This window comes from Anomaloglossus baeobatrachus, chromosome 4 (assembly GCF_048569485.1).
Source record: "Anomaloglossus baeobatrachus isolate aAnoBae1 chromosome 4, aAnoBae1.hap1, whole genome shotgun sequence".
NCBI lineage: Eukaryota > Metazoa > Chordata > Amphibia > Anura > Aromobatidae > Anomaloglossus > Anomaloglossus baeobatrachus.
In genome coordinates, this window is record NC_134356.1 from 631,146,394 (window position 1) to 631,168,184 (window position 21,791).

A 21,791-nucleotide genomic window follows, 5' to 3' on the forward strand; every position below is an offset into this window, starting at 1 on the left:
CAGCCGAGCTGCTCTGATCCGGGTTCGCTGTGGCTCGAGAGTCTCCGGACCTGGGGGTCATGCGGTGAACTCGAATGAAAAGGGGGGTATTTACAGGGGAGTTATAGTTCATGACGCCACCCATGGTGTGTGGTAATTGGGAGTACCACCGCTGCTGTTGGGAGTACCTGGGGTGATGGAACGGGGCGGCAAGGTGTTGTAACCCTCCACGGGTAGGGGGTGACCCAGGGATGCAGAGGTTACTCTTGTACTCACTCAGTTCATAAGCAGACACTGATAACCGGGTAAACAAAGTCTTTCGGTACCGCTGCCGCTGAGGGGAGCCTGTCCGGGTCCCGTCCCCAAGTGGTGCTGCCTGGTGATCCGTGACCTGCCTCCTAGCACTTAGTTTAGACTTCAACTTGATGGCCCGGTAGCGTGGAACTAGCCGAGCCCCGTTCCCTACTATGGCTAAGTATGGGAGCTTGCTCTCAGGGCTCACGCTTGGGATTTTCTGGACCATTTTGGTTGGAAAGTCCTATCCCCCTTTTTGCGCTAAATCCCCGATTCTGGAGCGGGTGGGAACGGATCGTAAATGCTCCGTTCTATTCAGATGAATTGTCGGGTTGCCTGAAGCTACTTCACGACCTAGGGTCCATGTACCCCGTCGTGCCATCAGTCCCGGACCAGTGACAGGGCTAGGCTGGTGGCAGGAGAGAGGGATGAGAGGGTGTCAACACTAACACTGCAGACACAGAGCACACAGTGTCAGCGCAGTTGTAACCCATAGAATCACAGAGTAGCGGGCGGCCGTCATAGGCAAGAGAGAGTTATGAGAGCACATCCACACTAACACTGCAGAATCAGAGCGCGCAAACGCCGTGACAGCGCAGGCGTGATCTTCTCCCTCTCTCTTGTCCAGAGCTGGTTGCTGCATACAGAATCACCGATGGAGACAGAAGAGAGGGATGAGAGCATGTCCGCACTAACACTGTATGTGTCAGAGGGCATGCAGGGCTGGGATTTCAGTTCAGACACTCTGGGCTAGTGAGTGCTGTCAATCAACATAAGGGGCCGTGCACGCCATATTGACTGAGGGGGGGGGGGAAACAGTGCACTAAGCTCTTTGCCATGACAGGTGGGCACCATGGAGCCCTCATTTACATGTTTTTATGTCCCACTAAAGGCGATATGAGTTTTATAGGGGCTCAGTCCTCTATAGGATGGTATATACTTTTTTGGGGGGTGACAAACTCTACCTATTATCGTTTAATTTTCAGATTTACATACAAAGGGACACTATTTTGTCCACCATTAGGGGGACAGAGCAGCTTACCATTTACTTTACTGTACAGACTGGTGCCCTAAGCTTGCCCCGGGGTGGCAGCAGGCAGACAGTAGTTTATTACTCGGTTATCTCATGGGCAGGGGAATTGGAGTTTCAACCCAGATCAAGAGATAATTTGAAGAAATCTGAAATCTAATATATAAAGCTGAGTGTATGTATGTGTGTGTGTGTGTGTGTGTGTGTGTATGTATGTCCGCTAAAGGAATCAGCATTTACAATCACGAAATTTTGCACAGACACCCCATGTGACTCAGGGAACGTGATAGACTATGTTTTGACAGGAAAATGTAACCCCACACTTTACAGTTACTCTCCAAAACACCTGTTTCCATTAAAGTCAATGGAGATAGGAGCTACGGCTTATTAATAGCAGCTGTCAGTAGTTGCTATAGGAACAAAATAAATAGTTAGTATAAGAAGCTTATGTGTGAGGTAATAAGATGTTGGTGGAGAGACGGATAGAGAGAGACAAAAAGAGACACAGACATAAGCACAGACAGAGAGTGACAGACAGGGAAAGAGAGAGAGAGTCAAAGAGACAGACAGGGAACGAGATAGACAGAGGGGGAAAGAGACAGAGGGGTAAAAGAGACAGAGGGGTGGAAAAGAGACAGAAGGGGGAAAAGAGACAGAGGGGTGGAAAAGAGACAGAGGGGGGAAAAGAGACAGAGGGGGGAAAAGAGACAGAGGGTGGAAAAGAGACAGAAGGGGGAAAAGAGACAGAGGGGGGAAAAGAGACAGAAGGGGGAAAAGAGACAGAGGGGGGAAAAGAGACAGGGGGGAAAAGAGACAGAGGGGTGGAAAAGAGACAGAGGGGGGAAAAGAGACAGAAGGGGGAAAAGAGACAGAGGGGTGGAAAAGAGACAGAGGGGGGAAAAGAGACAGGGGGGAAAAGAGACAGAGGGGGGAAAAGAGACAGAGGGTGGAAAAGAGACAGAAGGGGGAAAAGAGACAGAGGGTGGAAAAGAGACAGAAGGGGGAAAAGAGACAGAGGGGGGAAAAGAGACAGGGGGGAAAAGAGACAGAGGGGGAAAAGAGACAGAAGGGGGAAAAGAGACAGAGGGGGGAAAAGAGACAGAGGGGGGAAAAGAGACAGAGGGGGGAAAAGAGACAGGGGGGAAAAGAGACAGAGGGGGAAAAGAGACAGAAGGGGGAAAAGAGACAGAGGGGGGAAAAGAGACAGAGGGGGGAAAAGAGACAGAGGGGGGAAAAGAGACAGAGGGGGAACGAGACAGAGGGGGAACGAGACAGAGGGGGAAAAGAGACAGACCTAGAACGAGACAGACCTAGAACGAGACAGACAGAGATAGACACAAACAGACAGATAGGGAAAGAGACAGACACAGAGACAGAGCCACACACACAGAGATAGACAGACAGACAGACTGGGAGAGAGACAGACAGTTACTATCCTGGGCAACGCCAGGTACTACAGCTAGTGTAAACATAAAAGTGACTGTTCCAATTGAAGACTCCAATGCCCAAATCCTCATTCTTCTTTTCTCTTCTTAGGATCGGGATCCTCTCCGCTGCATACATCTTAGGGATATTTTGAAGACACACGAATGTCTTGTTAAATCTGGGTAAGTAATGAAATCTGATCATGTAGCCGGCCCATATAGAGGGACAGGTTTATCGTGCCGTCTCCATAGCCGGCAGGGTCCAGGCTTTTCCCTAAATCTTGATTCAGGTGCACTAATCTTCAGGGGAATATTCTTCCTTAGGGCTCCGCCACACATCCGTGAAAACCACGTCCGTGTAAAACGGGCCGTTTTTCGGGTCCGTTTTCCGTTTTTTATGTCCGTTTTTATGGTCTGTGTGGCCTGCGTGTGTATCCCGTCTGCTAGCCGTATGTGCGTGTGGAATGTCCGTGTGTGCGTGAGTGAAATAACTGACATGTGTATGTGTTGTCCGTGTGAAATGTATGTGTGTGATGCAAAATGTCGTTACTACATGTCGGAAGACAGAGTAGCGGGATGAGAATGAACTCGGGTGAACTTCACCCGACTTCATTGTCATGCCGCGGCTCTGTCTTTGTGCCGTGTACTGATTAGCGGTCACCTGTGAAGGATTCACCGGTGACCACTAATCCCCCGAGTGACTGAAGTGTCCCCCCCTCTCTCATACTCACCGTTCCCCGATCACCGGCGCTGCACGGCGTTCACACTGCTCCGGCGGCTTTTTCTAATTTGAAAAAGCCGGCCGCCCATTAATCAATCTCGTATTCCCTGCTTTACCCGCCCACCGGCGGCTGTGATTGGTTGCAGTGAGACACGCCCACCATGCTGAGTGACAGGTGTCACACTGCACCCAATCACAGCAGCCGGTGGGCGTGTCTATACTGTGCAGTAAAATAAATAAATAAATAATTACAAAAAATGGCGTGCGATCCCCCCCAATTTTAATACCAGCCAGATAAAGCCATACGGCTGAAGGCTGGTATTCTCAGGATGGGGAGCTCCACGTTATGGGGGGCCACCCACCCTAACAATATCAGTCAGCAGCCGCCCAGAATTGCCGCATACATTATATGCGACAGTTCTGGGGCTGTACCCGGCTCTTCCCGATTTACCCTGGTGCGTTGGCAAATCGGGGTAATAAGGAGTTATTGGCAGCCCATAGCTGCCAATAAGTCCTAGATTAATCATGTCAGGCGTCTTGGAGACACCTTCCATGATTAATCTGTAATTGACAGTAAAAAAAACACACACACCCGAAAAATCCTTTATTATAAATAAAAATCACAAACACATTCCCTCATTACCAATTTATTAACCCCGACAAACCCTCCATGTCCGGCGTAATCCACGGTCCTACAGCGTCGCGTCCACCTCTGCTGCATGCAGGTGACAGGAGCTGCAGAAGACACCGCCGCTCCGGTCACCTCCACGCAGCTAATGAGATGATTAGCGCGATCAGCTGCTGTCAGTCAGGTAACTCGCGGCCACCGCTGGATCCAGCGGTGGCCGCGAGTAAACTCAGTGACAGCAGCTGTTCGCGATACTCACCTCATTAGCTGCGTGGAGGTGACCGGAGCGGCGGTGTCTTCTGCAGCTCCTGTCACCTGCATGCAGCAGAGGTGGACGCGACGCTGTAGGACCGTGGATTACGCCGGACATGGAGGGTTTGTCGGGGTTAATAAATTGGTAATGAGGGAATGTGTTTGTGATTTTTATTTATAATAAAGGATTTTTCGGGTGTGTGTGTTTTTTTTACTGTCAATTACAGATTAATCATGGAAGGTGTCTCCAAGACGCCTGACATGATTAATCTAGGACTTATTGGCAGCTATGGGCTGCCAATAACTCCTTATTACCCCGATTTGCCAACGCACCAGGGTAAATCGGGAAGAGCCGGGAAAAGTGCCAGAGCAGTCTCATCTCATTGATGAGGCTATTCTGGGCATCAGAGGGCCGATATTGTTAGGCTGGGGGGCTCCCCAGACCGTGGGGCTCCCCATCCTGATAATACCTGCCTTCTGCTGTGTTACTTTCCCTGGCTGGTTTCAAAATTGTGGGGGGGACACACGTTTTTCTTTTTTTTAAATAATTAATTAATTTAGCTGTACAGTTTAGTCACGCCCACAAGCATATGTAAACTGATGATGTCATTAGGGGGCGACAAAGCGCGTAGCCGTCTCAGACCTGTACCTATCCTCAATGCATCCTGCCTTGTTTTTTGAAATCTAAATGGATTATTATTGAAGAAACACATGTTGTGAGTATGTTGTTTTCATATTTTGCCGACTTGAACAGAATAATATTGTCCCGTCGTGTTCCACATTTAGCCAAGTAGTGATTTAGTTGGTAATACAATTACCTAGAATATATGTGTAATATTTATAATGTTTACATGATCAGCCTATTATTTATAATATGTTAAATTATTTGTTTAAAAATACAAGCTAGTTAACAATTTAAATAAAAAAAAAAAATAAATGAAATGAACATAGTGATATTTTTCAAAAAACAGTCTTTATTTAACATCATAAAGAATGTGAAATAATAATGGAACATTGGTATGAAGCTACTTAGACTATTTTAATTGCGTAAAGTTATCTTACAAAAAACATATGTAAAAACAAAATATTTTGTAAACATACATTATTGATAATGAAAGACATTCAACATATTATGGTTTATTAATATTTGAAACAAAAACAAAAACATGCAAACCAAATTAGATCAGGCTTGTAATATATTATTGAATGTAATCAATATTTTATTACATTTCATAATATTTTCAATATTCATTGTTATTACCTTACAATGAAATTACATTTTATTCAAAAATTAAGAAAAAACAAAAAAAACAAAAAAAAAAACAAAAAAAAACATTAATCATAAAATGCATCGTTACTATTACCCGACTCTTGACTCACACTTATGTGACAATCTGCTTCTGCAGATGTTAGAGTAACACTTGTGGTAGGTATTGTTCTACTGGTACATGGCAATATTGTCACATCAGCACCTGAGGTAGAAGGTAATACCTGTGTGTTTTGAGCATACACAGATTGTCCAATCGGTTGAGTATATATAATATTTGGCTGATTTTGTTGTTGTGGAGTGTATGGGTAAGGATTTGGCATGTGTGGGGTCTGTAATACTGATTGTGCACTAGTTTGGGCATGGAACAAAGATGGATTGACATTTAATATTGGATTAATATTTGGTATATTTGGAAAAATGGTCGGATTCATTTGAGCTTGACTAAGTTGCTGGATTTGAGTGGGGAAAGTAGGGTTAACATTAACTGTTGATGGTAATGTACTAGTTGAGGGCATGTTTGTATGTTGGGCAGGCAACATTGATATCTGAGAAGGTTGTGACACATTCAATATGTTTGGAATATCATAGGTTCGAGCAGTAGGATTTGTCAACTGACTAGTGATATTAGTTGAAGTTGGTTGGTTAGACATTGGTATAGATTGTGTTAGGCTATGTTCGCACGTTGCGTTTTTTTCCGCTTTTCTGCAGCGTTTTTAGCTGCAGCGTTTTTGCGCAAAAACGCATGCGTTTTTGATTTCCAGCAAAGTCTATGGGAAAAGCAGAAATCCTGTCTGCACTTTGCTTTTTGTTCAGCAGCGTTTAATTTGCATATTTGTGGTCAAAAACCATGCTGAAAAAGAAGCAGCATGTCAGTTGTTTTTGCCATTTCTGCAGCGTTTCCTTAACATTGGAGTCAATGAGAAATGGCAAAAAGCAACCAAAATCACAATTCCTGCATTTTTCATGCTTTTTACCTGCTTTTCAACTGCGTTTTTGGCTTCAAAAACGCATGCTTTTCTGGCCAAAAATTAATGGGTTCTAATGTTCCTTTACACACACACAATAACCGAAAATTTAAATGTTAAAAAATAATAAACTTTAGCTATTTTTCTGTTAAAATCTGCATAACCACTATTATTACATTAAAATTGATAATTTCCCATATAATTTTATTAAAAGTTAATTTTATACTTTTTTTCTCTTTTTTCATTCTTTTTGACTAATTCAACTTTATTTCTCAGTGTCTTGATCTCAAAAACGCATCTGCAGAAACGCAGGTGAAAATGCAGGTAAAAAGCGCTAAAAACGCACTAAAAACGCGGTAAAAACGCATGCGTTTTTAGCGCTAAAAAATTGTCAAAAGCCATTTGGTCAAAAACCAAGGGAAGGAAAACGTGCAGAATAAACTGCAGGTACTCCGACGCAACATGCGCACATAGCCTTACTGCAACATCACTACTAGTGTCATGGAAATTAGTGCGCCACTGCTCTATTGTTAGTAGAACATTATTTGGAAATGGTGTTTTTTGACAGGCATCTATAAGGGTAATTATAGCAGCCCTAACCCTATCCTGATGTTCTGAATCTATTTTTGATAGACTTGTTGGCAATGATCTACAAAACCGTTCACAATCAGTTTCAGGAATTAAACTATTCATAATATTCATCACTCTTGTGTCTATTAATTCAGGCAAAGTTCTCATATCATCCCCCCTTCTCATTCTTCGACCCCTTAGTGTAATTGGATTAAAGCGTGGGACATTTGTTGCTATAGGAGATTGTGGACGACTTGGAATGGTTGGTTGGGTTGAAGTTTCCTGAGTTTGTACTGTTGATAACACACCTGTGTCACTGGTTTGATGTTCACTTTGATGACTGTCAGGTCTGTCAGTTTCTTGGGTATTGGCTACACATGGTTCAACTTCAGCCTCAGAAGTGGCAGATGCAGATTGTATTGTGGCAGATTGCTCATCTAAATCATCAAGATTGTCATCTGTCCTGTAATTATTAGTGTTGAGCGAGTATGCTTGTCACTACTCGGTACTCGCACGAGTATCAATGTACTCGGGCTACTCGGCGGTACCGAGTAATTTCGCGATACTCGTGCTGTACTCGTGGTCTTCATGTTGGCGCTCTTTTGAGAGCCAGCCCTCATGCAGGGATTGGCTGGCAGACCGCAATGCCACAGCTCTGTTACTTGTGGAATTGCAGTGATTGGCCGGCCCTCACAGAATGACCGTGCCTTTAGCCCGACACTTCCCCGCTCGGCTACGGCCCCTCCCGCACTCCACTCCGCGTGTATATATATATGCACGCTTACACACACACGCACGTTTTTTTTTTTAATTTACAGTTTTATGGTTTCTACATGCTGCCGGGGTCATTTCACAAAAATACTCGGGTCTCCCATAGGATAACATTGGGCTCGGTGCTCGGGCCGAGTACACGAGTATCTTGGGGTGCTCGGGCCGAGTACACGAGTATCTTGGGATGCTCGGCCCGAGCCTCGAGCACCCGAGCTTTATAGTACTCGCTCATCACTAGTAATTATGTGAAATAATTTAGAAAAAAATTATTTGGCATGGTAAATTTAATGTTATTTTTTTTTTAGAATAAAATTTTTAAAAGCATTATTTCATAAAAATGATGAAAGACAACGTACTGGGTGACCTCCATTATTGGTCTCAAGAAATCCAGATTATTAAAATAAACATAACGCCTTTTTCGGGTTGACAATGAGGAAGACGGAATGGGATTAAACTCCCTCCGATATTGATCTCTTGCAGATCTCCATCGTCTGCGAACTGTATCGACTATAGAAATAGATGAGAAAAAAAAACCCCATTTATTTTTTTTTTTTGGTATTTTGTTTTTGTAACATTTAATTTATATTTTTAAAGACAATAACATAAAACATATCACTAATGATGTAAAATAAATACATATTTTAACCACGAAAAATAGGATTACACATAGATTTTTAAGATAAAATGTACCAAATTAGTAAAGTCATAAATATAATAATTAAATTAGCTATCGTTACAATTCATCCAAAAAAAAAAACCATTACACTTTTTTTTTTTTTTTGATAAAAATAACAAACAACACAATTAAATATAGACTTGTAATAATCGGACATTTAGACATAAACATTATTAAATTAGCAAATTGTGTGAAGGATGTTTAAAAGTGAAAATAACAATATGTTCTGTATATTTGAACATGCTACTATTATGGGACATTATAAATTGTATCTATATACATAGAGTATGATTGAAAAATATTTTAATAATTGAGAATTTATAATACTAATTTTTAAATTAAACACATAACATAATTTTATGAAAAAATATTTACATGAAAATAGATAATATAACCCAAAAAAAAAAACTTACCAAAACGAGCACGTTTAAGGCTATGTTCGCACGTTGCGTTTTTTCCCGCGTTTCTGCAGCGTTTTTGGCAGCAGCGTTTTTGGGCAAAAAGGCATGCGTTTTTGATTTCCAGCAAAGTCTATGGTAAAAGCAGAAATCCTGTCTGCACTTTGCTTTTTGTTCAGCAGCGTTTAATTTGCATATTTGTGGTCAAAAACCATGCTGAAAAAGAAGCAGCATGTCAGTTGTTTTTGCCATTTCTGCAGCGTTTCCTTAACATTGGAGTCAATGAGAAATGGCAAAAAGCAACCAAAATCACAATTCCTGCGTTTTTCATGCTTTTTACCTGCTTTTCAACTGCGTTTTTGGCTCCAAAAACGCATGCTTTTCTGGCATAAAATTAATGGGTTCTAATGTTCCTTTACACACACACAATAACCGAAAATTTAAATGTAAAAAAATAATAAACTTTAGCTATTTTTCTGTTAAAATGTGCATAACCGCTATTATTACAATAAAATTGATAATTTCCCATTTAATTTTATTAAAAGTTAATTTTAGACTTTTTTTCTCTTTTTTCATTCTTTTTGACTAATTCAACTTTATTTCTCAGTGTCTTGATCTCAAAAACGCATCTGCAGAAACGCAGGTGAAAACGCAGGTAAAAAGCGCTAAAAACGCACTAAAAACGCGGTAAAAACGCATGCGTTTTTAGCGCTAAAAAATGGTCAAAAGCCATTTGGTCAAAAACCAAGGGAAGGAAAACGTGCAGAATAAACTGCAGGTACTCCGACGCAACGTGCGCACATAGCCTAACTGGAGAACATCGCTCCCATCCATTGTTAGGATAAAGTTCTTGGGCAACATCCTCCCATGCCCTCTCCACTATTAGCCGATCCCTGTAGCCTTCAATTCTGGTGTCCCACAGTACAGGATGCCGTTCGACAGCAGTGATGATTCTTTCGGTATCAACTCGGGGAGACATATTTTCTTTAAATTTTTAGACACACTTAAAGCACTGACAAGGAATTAGACATGTGCATTTGGAAATACACACAATGTGCCTAGCCAGCTAGTAATGCAGGACGGCTGCACGATTCTTATACCTTACACCTGCTGGCCGATTTTACATTCACAATTGTTAAATCTGCAGCACGCACACGCACCATTAGAGCACGTATCCGTGTTTCATTAATTGTTTGAACCAAATCATTGATTTTAATGGTGTCCGTGGATGCGTTCTCCGTGCACAAAACGGACATGCTGGCGTGAGACACGGCCCACAAAACGCATCACAGAGACGGACTAACGGACATAACCAAAAACGCAAGTGTAACCGCTGAGATATTATTATTATTATTATTATTATTATTATTATTATTGTTTATTTATAGATATGGTAACATTGGTGCACGTTTGGCCGTGTCTCCAGTATACACGGAAACGGACCAAACACGCACGTTTTTCACGGATGTGTGTTTCAAGCCTCAGACACATATTGACTTTTTTTTTTTTATTGCCATAGATATAGTTATACATTAACCGAGAGCATGTAGTGCTGCAGCTTACGGATATATTATATCTGTTTGCTTTGGAAAAAAAGTCTATACTCCGCGTGACGCACAATATTCCGAAACTCCACAAATGTCACAATTGTGCATTTTTGCGACCAATTTTTTTTTATTGTCCCAATTGCAGTAGGTTTTGATTAAAAATGTCTTCTGGGGGCTGTGACAGGTCTGGCATGGTGCCCTCTCGTCGCTTATCTCTAGTTGCACATTGTAGATATTAACTCAGGTCAGAGATTCATTAAGATTAGATGTAACGCTCCCCGCAGAGAGCGCAGCTGTGACACGGAGGAAACCGCAGCACACAGGATGTCTCATCTTGAGTTTCCTCACTTCTCTGCACCACTCACACTCCAAACCATCAGCGACGTGATAGACCGTCCGGCCACACCTACTGATCAAGCCGTGACCCCCGTTATCAGTGCTGTCACACCGAGTCACCAAATATTTATCAGCCTATCTACATATATGTAATCTTCATTATAATTTTTTGCTGTTTTCACTTATTTTTCAATGTGTGACTTTGCTGTGCTATGTGAAAAATTGGTAGTTATCTGGAAACCATCAGCAAGCAGATTATCTGCGGTTGCTGGATCTTAATATGCCTCTATTATTATAGTAAGTAAAGGTTGTGTTAATGTATGGGAGATCTGTCTGAGTGACTGAAGCAGAGGCCTTACGTGCACTACCACCCCACAGGGCCGCTGTTCTCCGAGACATTGAGGGTCCCTACAATCAGACCCCCGGCGATCTGAATAGGTGAGAGTGAATGAAGCAGAGGCCACACATGCACTACCACCTCATGGGGCCACTATTCTCCGAGACATCGAGGGTCCCTGCAGTTTAACTCCCAGTGATCTGATGAAGTAGAGGCCACACGTGCACTACCACCCCACGGGGCCACTGTTCTCATAGCCATTGAGGGTCCCTACAATCAGACCCCCAGCAATTTGAATAGGTGAGAGTGAATGAAGCAGTGGCCACACATGCATTACCACCTCATGGGGCCACTATTATCCGAGACATTGAGGGTCCCCACAGTTGGACCCCCAGCGATCTAATGAAGTAGAGGACACATGTGTACTACCACACCACAGGGCCACTGTTCTTCTAGCCATTGAGGGTCCCTACAATCGGACCCCAGCGATCTAAATAGGTGAGAGTGAATGAAACAGAGGCCACACATGCACTACCATCTCATGGGGCCACTATTCTCCGAGACATTGATGGTCCCCACAGTTGGACCCCCAGCGATCTAATGAAGTAGAGGCCACATGTGCACTACCACCCCACAGGGCCACTGTTCTTCTAGCCATTGAGGGTCCCTACAATCGGACCCCCAGCGATCTAAATAGGTGAGAGTGAATGAAGCAGAGGCCACACATGCACTACCACTCCATGGGGCCGCTGTTCTCCGAGACATTGATGGTCCCCACAGTTGGACCCCCAGCGATCCAATGAAGTAGAGGCCACATGTGCACTACCACCCCACAGGGCCACTGTTCTCCTAGCCATTGAGGGTCCCTACAATCGGACCCCCAGCGATCTGAATAGGTGAGAGTGAATGAAGCAGAGGCCACACATGTACTACCACTCCATGGGGCCGCTGTTCTCCGAGACATCGAGGGTCCCCGCAGTTTGAACCCCAGCAATCTGAATAAATGGAGTGACTGAAGCAGAGGGCACATGTGCACTACCACCCCACAGGGCCGCTGTTCTCTGAGCCATTGAGGGTCCCCGCAGTTTGACCCCCAGGGATCTGATGAAACAGAGGCCACACGTGCACTACCACCCCTCAGAGCTGCAGTTCTCCGAGTCATTGAGGGTCCCCGCAGTCTGAACTCCAGCAATCTGGATATGTATTTAGAGGGACAACCCCTTTAATAGTTAGAGAATTACTCCTAAAATCACAAGTTATCCCTTAGGGATAAGATCTGGTATAACTTTCTGGAAGCTGAAGATCGGACCACTAGGAGTCAAACCACCAAGGGAATCTAGAACCCCAAGAACGGGGCTCTGTAGCCCTGGCATTAATGCAGTGGAGGTGCGCAGTTTCAACCTCTGCTCCATTCATTGTCTATAGGACTGTTTGGAAATAGCAGATCATTGTATTCCTCTTTTTCCGGCAGTCTCATTGCCTTACAGCATGCCATTCCAGGGGTTCTGTAGGCCCGATCTCAGGTTTGTTGGTGGCTCCAGTGATTGGACTTCAAAACTTGGTAACTTGTGATTTTGGGATTAACCCTTTAACACCTGCTGTTGCTATTTGAGCAGCAGTGCAAGGGTTAAAAGGGTTTTACTATCTCGGTAAGTGATGCCATATCCTTAGGACTGACCATTGCTTAATGCCGGGGCCTGAACTCAGGATGACGAGGTTGCAATATTATTACAGTCCGTGTGATTTTTACCTACGGAGACAAGATCTGCTGTCTTAGTTTACAGTTACCGAAAAATCAGCTCCCCCTGGTGGCCAATGTTTAATATTACATGCAGAAATCACTTTACTCTTCTTTCCAAGACTCAAAGTGTGAAATATTCTGTCATTTATTAACTCCAATCTTCGGAGAACAGGGATTCTCATGATTTGTTCTTGAATGTTTAGGCTGGTTTCCGACACAGCTTTTTGGGAAAAAAAACAGCTCCTTTTTTCTTGCAGATTTTCATGGCTTTTTGTTTCACCAAACATTGCTTTACAGCCTGTAGTGGATTATTAAATGTACGACCTACAATTTGTTTTGGTGACTTTTTTTTGTTGGGGGGGGGGCAGCCTCATCTTGCTTTTTTGTCATCTATATCCCATAGGCTTCCCTGATGGGGCTGGAAATTGCCAGAAATAGTATGTGTAAGAAAAAAAAAATTCCCAAAAAATTAAAGTAAAAAAATGTTCTACATGCTTTATAAATGCCATAAAATAAGGTTGTGTGAAGGAGTCCTTGTAGAATATATTCCAATTTTTCATGTTTGCGCTTCTATTTTTTTACCGTTGATGATTTTTTTTCCCAGTTAAACTAAAACTGCTGCTACCTGGAAACCATAAACAAGCAGGCCAGTTGTTTGTGTGACTATCCAATATAGCTCGGCTACATTTTGTTACTTGACATTGGCATATCCTCATATAGCAGGGCAATGATATCCACCCAAAAGAACTACTTCCCCGAAAATAAAAGACAGGATCTTATATTATTTTTTGCTCCAAAAGACACATTAGGGTTTATTTTCGGGGTAGGTATTATTTTTGCGGAAACACAGCTTACATTTTATTCCCTATGTACTGCTAAGTTTACCCCCAAAAGAAAGCAGACCCCAAACAATTAGAGCTGTCAAGTGCATGGGCTCTCACATACAGATCTGAGTTGCAGTCAGGTCCCCCTGCGTTCCTCAGTGGTTGCTCCCTCTGCTGGCTGGAAGCAGTATCACTCGCGCACAGTTAGGCCTCTGCCACACTCACGTGAATTTCACGCACGTGCCGAGAGACACGTATTTTCCCTGCGTGTTGCGTGCAGGTAAGTACGTGTCTCTGGTACGTGCGTGACACGTGTGTTCTACGTGTGCTATCCGCGATAGCACACGTAGAATCAGTAATTATTATACTCACCTGGTCCTTCCTGATGTCCGCGCTGCTGTCCGTGGTGCTGATCCTCGGTCTCCAGCCCTCCCGTCTCCCCGCTGCTGCTGCTGCCAGGCAGTGAAGTGAATACTCTATGAGATTAATGAGCGGCGGTCGGCAGCAAGAGGCAGCAGCGGCAGAGACAGGAGGGCTGGAGAAGGTGAGTAAATGTTTTGGTTTTTTTTCACTGACATGTGTGTTTTCTCCGGCGCGTGTCACACGGGACCGCATCCACACTACACCCGTGTGGTACGGGTGCGGGCCGTGTAACACCCGTGCTGCCGGAGAAAACACTGACATGTCAGCGCTTTGAAAATCGCACACACGTACAAACGCACACGGACACACGTTCCGTGTGGTTTTACGTGTGTGTGCCTGCTACAATAGGGTAGCATTGGTTAAAGTGTCTCCGTGCCGCCGGTACGTGTAAAAAATGACAAACACGTGCCGGAGGCACGGATGTGTGGCGCAGGCCTTAGTAAGAGCGGAGTGATACTGTGACCCAATGTGTGTTTGTGACTCGCCCACCGGGGCTGTGGGGGTTACTCGTTACCGGGCCGCGGCTTTTTTGTTCCTTGGGGATGTCACGGCGACAGGGCCCGATCCCGTGACCCCGGAAGTGGTTGTTAAATGGGGGATTATTTACAAGGGATGATGATAGTTATTCGTGACGGCACCTGTGGTACTCGGCCGGAGATAGTCAGCCCTGCGAGATGGGGCCTCTGAGGCAGATGGTGATGCAGCTGAGTTGGTATAGCTCTCTACAGGTAGAGCTGGGCCTCAGGGACGATGGGGATAATAGTCTATGATGGTGGGGGTGCAGGGCTTGGGCTCAGGCGAATAACGGAGCGACACAGGGATGCAGTCTCAAGGTTTTTACTCACTGTAGCAGGTTCCAAAGCAACACGACTAGTCAGTGACCGCCTTTGGAGTCCTGGGTTCCACCGTGATGGGCTCCAGTCGATCCCGGGTAGTTCGGAGGTCAAGTGCGGTGCACCCTTCATGTGTTCCTTTCTCTGGTCGTCTTCCTGCGCTGACTTCTTGTCCTCCTGTCCCGCACCTACGCACACAGTGCCCTGAGCCGGTGTCCGCGGATCCCATGGCCCTCTGCACATGAATCCACTGGAAGGTGAGCACAGATGAGGCCTCGGTGATTGCAGTCACCTTGGCCTCCAGTTTTACTAGATGAGCACGTTGGTTCTTCTCCTCTAGTCTAGGGACCGGATCCCCGTTTGCAGCCACGTCCCTTCACTTCGATATGTCGTATGTGGAACAAGACCACGGGAGTCTGGCACACGTCCCGTGGCTCTAGGACCCTTCCTCCTTGCGCCTGGGTCGAGCTGCACCAGCTCCAGACCACAGGTCTTCACTCCTCCACTGCTCCTTCTTGACACCCTCATTCTCCAGTTTTCTCCCACTAACTAGACTCCACCCCCCAGCCTGGCTCTGACTGTGCACACCAATGGCGCATCAAAGGTGCAGCTAGCCCTAACCACAGTCCATTGGAGTGTTGCTAAATGAGAGTGTCTGTGTTTTGTGTGAACCGGTTGATGACCTCTTCCTTACTCAGGGATGCGATACCACACCTCTGGCTGAGGTGCAGTACCCTCTATGGCGACTGAATCCTCAGGGGCGCCACATTTGCAAGCAGAATAATGAGGGACCTGTTAGTGATGCAGATCTGCGTGTGACAGCCCATCCACCGTTGGCACTTGCCAGCTGAAATTTTTTAGGATCTGGTGAGTTCAGTTTTCTTGAATGGGCAGTCTGCTTTCTTTTGGGGCTGTCCTCTCTCTTTTGAGGGTGTGGTCTCTCTTTTGAGGCTGTCTTTTCTCTTTTGAGGCTGTCCTATCTTTTGGGGGCTGTCTTATCTCTTTTGGGGATATATTCTCTTTTGGAGATAACTTCTCTCTTTTGAGGCTGTTTTCTCTCTTTTGGCGATATATTCTCTCTTTTGGCGATATATTCTCTCTTTTGGGGATATCTTCTCTCTTTTGAGGCTTTCTTCTCTCTTTTGGTTCTGTCTTCTCTCTTTTGGGGATATCTTCTCTCTTTTGAGGCTGTCTTCTCTCTTTTGGGGCTGTCTTCTCTCTTTTGCGGCTGTCTTCTCTCTTTTGGGGCTGTCTTCTCTCTTTTGGGGCTGTCTTCTCTCTTTTGCGGCTGTCTTCTCTCTTTTGCGGCTGTCTTCTCTCTTTTGGTTCTGTCTTCTCTCTTTTGGGGATATATTCTCTCTTTTGGTGCTGTCTTCTCTCTCTCTTTTGCTGCTGTCTTCTCTTTTGGGGGCTGTATTCTCTCTTTTGGGGATATCTTCTCTCTTTTGGGGATATCTTCTCTCTTTTGGGGATATCTTCTCTCTTTTGGGGCTGTCTTCTCTCTTTTGGGGCTGTCTTCTCTCTTTTGGGGCTGTCTTCTCTCTTTTGGGGCTGTCTTCTCTCTTTTGGGGCTGTTTTCTCTCTTTTATGGCTGTTTTTTCTCTTTTGGGTCTATGTTCTCTCTTTTAAGGCTGTCTTCTCTCTTTTAGGGCTGTTTTCTCTCTTTATGGCTGTTTTTTTCTCTTTTGGGTCTATTTTCTCACTTTTGGGGCTGTCTTCTCTCTTTTGGGGCTGTCTTCTCTCTTTTGGGGCTGTCTTCTCTCTTTTGCGGCTGTCTTCTCTCTTTTGCGGCTGTCTTCTCTCTTTTGGGGATATATTCTCTCTTTTGGTGCTGTCTTCTCTCTCTCTTTTGCTGCTGTCTTCTCTTTTGGGGGCTGTATTCTCTCTTTTGGGGATATCTTCTCTTGGGGCTGTCTTCTCTCTTTTGGGGCTGTCTTCTCTCTTTTGGGGCTGTTTTCTCTCTTTTATGGCTGTTTTTTCTCTTGGGTCTATTTTCTCTCTTTTAAGGCTGTCTTCTCTCTTTTAGGGCTGTTTTCTCTCTTTTATGGCTGTTTTTTTCTCTTTTGGGTCTATTTTCTCACTTTTGGGGCTGTCTTCTGTCTTTTGGGAGTGTATTCTCACCTTTGGGGGGGTGTTTTTTTAATGACGTGTCCTGCTGTATTCTTTAGCTTTCCTAGCTGCCTAGACACTTCCTAATTGAAGCACAACTAGGGCTTATTTTTTAAGTAGGACTTGTATCTTAAATGTACTCCAAAAAGGCCATACATTCCTGCTAGGGCTTATTTTCGGAGTAGATCTCCTTTTCAGGGAAACGCGTTATTGGATATGTCAACAGCAGCTGGGGTTAAATAGCGGAGCTTGATACCTGGTTTTCTCCATTAATAACACACATTATGAATAGAGCTGAGGCCGAGGACGCGCTCCGCCGAATTCCCAGGTTCACACTGGAAACATAAGTGCACTGGGTGGATCATTTTCAGGATTAACGTCTTTTTGACTTTTTATAAAGTCTCTGGAGAGTAATAATGCAAACTCTTCAGCATAGAAAGCCATTTCAGCCGGCGGACACTAAAGCTGTGTGTGCGGAGCTGCCCACTCACTACCTTCCCACATTAGGTGCGGGTATGGATGGTGGAAATGTGTCCATGGCACGCACAGAACCGGACACTGTCTTATCCCCAACCCCCCCCCTCATCGCACCATGCTGTCTATACAGCTCGCCCCAACAGCTCGACAGCCATCACATATCAGCTGGTAAACATAATTACTGGAACATCATAATTGCTTCCCATCCTCATGAGATCACGTCTGGCAGAGCGCAGGGATCAAGCCTGCCACAGAGAGAAGGGATATATTCATGTGCAGAGATAATGCTTATGTTACATAATCTGTACATATATCCATACATAAGATTTCATTAGGAGTACAAATTCTGCAAAAATTCGTAAATTGATAGGTAAATTGGTACAATTCTCGAAAGAGACAGTATAGGCCTATATGATAAAATGCTACCATACTGTACATGTAATTAATGCTAGTATATAGAACACCTAAATAATATTTACATGCGGTGCACCTAATTAATACTAAACTATAGTACACATATATAATGCTGAATACAGTACATATAACTAGTGCCAGTATGTAATAGATATAGATTATATATATATATATATATATGTTTTTATTTATATATATATATATATATATATATATATATATATATATATATATATATATATAAATAAAAGCTGAGTGTATGTATGTGTGTATATATGTTTGTGTGTATGTCCGCTAAAGGAATTTTCACCGTCGCATATACATTTTTGATGGGAAAATTGAACCCGCGTTACAGTTACCTCCAAAAAACCTTCTCCATTAAAGTCAATGTGGCTGCGAGCAACAGGTTATTAATAGCAGCTGTGAGTAGTTGCTATAGGAACAAAATAAATTGTTAGTATAAGAAGCTTATGTGTGAGGTAATAAGATGTCAGTGGCAAGACGGATAGAGACAGACAGAGACAAAGTAAGAGGCAGACAGGGAAAGAAACAGGGAAAGAGACAGAGAGACAGACAGTCAAAGAGACAGAGGCAGACAGAAACAGACAGACAGACATAGACACATAGGGAAAGAGACAGACGGGGAATGAGACAGACCTGGAACGTGACAGACTTTGAAAGAGACTGACCGACACCGAGAGAGACAGACAGACAGACAGACACACACAGAGAGAGACAGACAGAGAGACTGATACAGAGACAGAGAGATAGACACAGGCAGACAGACATGGATAGAGACAGAGACACACATGGATACAGACAGACAGACAAACAGACAGAGACACACAGACAGAGACACACAGACAGAGACTGGGAGAGAGACAGTTACTATCCCGGGCAACGCTGGGTGCTACAGCTAGTATATATATAAATGCTGCTATACTGTAAACATAATTGATGCTACCGTAGTACATAGTACACATGAATAATGCTACCATGATGTACACATAATTAATGCTAGTAGATAGTACACATAAATATTGTTACCATACTGTACACATAATGACAACATGCATAAATAATACTATACTGTACACATGTAATCCTAGTACATAGTACACATGAGTAATGTTACCATAATGTACATAGAAGTAATGCAAGCATAAATAGTGCTAGTATGTAATTCTTATAAATAATGCTGCTATACTGTAAACATTGCAAAAACAGGAGAACCTGAGCAATTTGCTGAAAAACAGTTTAAAGTTTTTATTGCACAAAGATATCAAAAATACAAGTATAGTACAATTAATCTCATTAATAGTCATACAAAAAATGGAGGACAGATGGAAGGCAATTAATAACAAGCAAAACAGTGGCCTGGTACGGACACCAGGAAAAAGTGTTCCAAAGATGAACTTGTAAAACCCTAAATCACTGGCTTGCAAGCATAGCAGATAAATTTCCCCCAAATCACTGGCATGTAAGCACTATGGAGCTATTGTGAGGGAATGTATCCGAATGCATAGCCCTAAATCACTGGCACGTAAGCATAATAGGGCTAGTAGAAAGGATGGGGGGGGAGGGAAAACTGGTAGAAGCATCAGACTTGGAAAAAGCTGGGCAATAATAACCCCGAGAGGGAGCAGACTTAACCCCAGTCCACATTGGCCAGATGTAGGCGATGGGGAGAGAGAGAATCCCACTCAAGGGTAAAATTCCCAGTAAATGTGCAGTAATGTTAGAATAAGTCAAAAAATCCCAAGCAATGGTGCATGTCCCAGTGGATAAGTAATAATATCAGAGTGAGGAAAAAATGTTTTCCCAGATAGGAATGCACGACCTGACTCACTGTCCAAAAGGGCTTAGCCCCTGTTAGTGCCTGCTACAATTTGTGCACGCTTGGGCAACCCCATAAAAAACATCATTAAGTAAGAAGGCTAATGCTCAAAGTAAATGTGGGTGCCCAGCAAACCGCAAAGATATAATTTACATGGCAGCAGGACTAAGGGTGATAAAGGGGTGACCAGTGCCCGGAAGCACTGTATTGCAGATAAGCCCCCCTATGGAGGGTATGGGGGAAAGAGGGGAACCAGATGGCGGTTCGACCTCGGGGAAGGAACACAAATTACCTGGGTGCGGTGGTGGAGAAGGCCTTTTGGACAGTGAGTCAGGTCGTGCATTCCTATCTGGGAAAACATTTTTTCCTCACTCTGATATTATTACTTATCCACTGGGACATGCATCATTGCTTGGGATTTTTTGACTTATTCTAACATTACTGCACATTTACTGGGAATTTTACCCTTGAGTGGGATTCTCTCTCTCCCCATCGCCTACATCTGGCCAATGTGGACTGGGGTTAAGTCTGCTCCCTCTCGGGGTTATTATTGCCCAGCTTTTTCCAAGTCTGATGCTTCTACCAGTTTTCCCTCCCCCCCCCCCCCCCCCCCTTTCTACTAGCCCTATTATGCTTACGTGCCAGTGAATTAGGGCTATGCATTCGGATACATTCCCTCACAATAGCTCCATAGTGCTTACATGCCAGTGATTTGGGGGAAATTTATCTGCTATGCTTGCAAGCCAGTGATTTAGGGTTTTACAAGTTCGTCTTTGGAACACTTTTTCCTGGTGTCCGTACCAGCAGGGCCGTATTTACCATTAGGCACCCGTGGTCCGGTGCCTAGGGCGGCAGATTGTGAGGGGCGGCACCTTCTGGCAGCAAAAAAAAAAAAAAAAAAAAAAATTTTTTTTTTTTTTTTTTTTTTTTTTTACATTTTTTTTTTTTTGTGGCCGCCGAGCACAGGAAGCTGATTGACCCCGGAACTGCCGGCGCCTGCACTTCCGGGGTCACAGGCGCGCACCAATCAGCTCCTTCCTCTGTGCTGCGTCCACTGCTGTGTGGACGTCACATGCAGAGCTCACAGCAGGACGCCGCGGAGGACGTGATGGAAGCCGGTGTCAGAAGAGGATACTCACGTGAGCCAGGAAGATGGCGGCGGGCACTGGAGCAGGTAAGTGGATTCATAAGGAGCGTGGGAGTGTCTCTAATGCAGACCGGAGATCTGCGCATGCGGGGGGGGGGGGGGAGGCGGCAAAGGCAGATACTGGAGGGAGGCAGAGGCTGAGACTGGGGGGAGGCTGGAGGGAGGCAGAGGCTGAGACTGGGGGGAGGCTGGAGGGAGGCAGAGGCTGAGACTGGAGGGAGGCAGTGGCTGAGACTGGGGGGAGGCTGGAGGGAGGCAGAGGCTGAGACTGGAGAGAGGCAGAGGCTGAGACTGGGGGGAGGCTGGAGGGAGGCAGAGGCTGAGACTGGAGGGAGGCAGAGGCTGAGACTGTGGGGAGGCTGGAGGGAGGCAGAGGCTGAGACTGGGGGAGGCTGGATGGAGGCAGAGGCAGAGACTGGGGGGAGGCTGGAGGGAGGCAGAGACTGGGGGAGGCTGGAGGGAGGCAGAGGCTGAGACTGGGGGGAGGCTGGAGAGAGGCAGAGGCAGAGACTGGGGGGAGGCTGGAGGGAGGCAGAGGCAGAGACTGGGGGGAGGCTGGAGAGAGGCAGAGGCAGAGACTGGGGGGAGGCTGGAGGGAGGCAGAGGCAGAGACTGGGGGGAGGCTGGAGGGAGGCAGAGACTGGGGGGAGGCTGGAGGGAGGCAGAGGCTGAGACTGGGGGGAGGCTGGAGAGAGGCAGAGGCTGAGACTGGGGGGAGGCTGGAGGGAGGCAGAGGAAGAGACTGGGGGGAGGCTGGAGGGAGGCAGAGACTGGGGGGAGGCTGGAGG

At 45.0% G+C, this 21,791-nt stretch overlaps 1 protein-coding gene across 1 annotated transcript in view; it reads left to right on the forward strand.

Annotated features, from left to right (window-relative positions):
• PLEKHA2 (pleckstrin homology domain containing A2) overlaps positions 1–21,791 on the forward strand; it is a 119,663-nt gene that overhangs the window by 72,004 nt on the left and 25,868 nt on the right. The window contains exon 9 of the mRNA XM_075343018.1: positions 2,840–2,910. Within this exon, the coding sequence (XP_075199133.1) occupies positions 2,840–2,910 (71 nt within the window). The remainder of the gene's footprint in view (positions 1–2,839; positions 2,911–21,791) is intronic.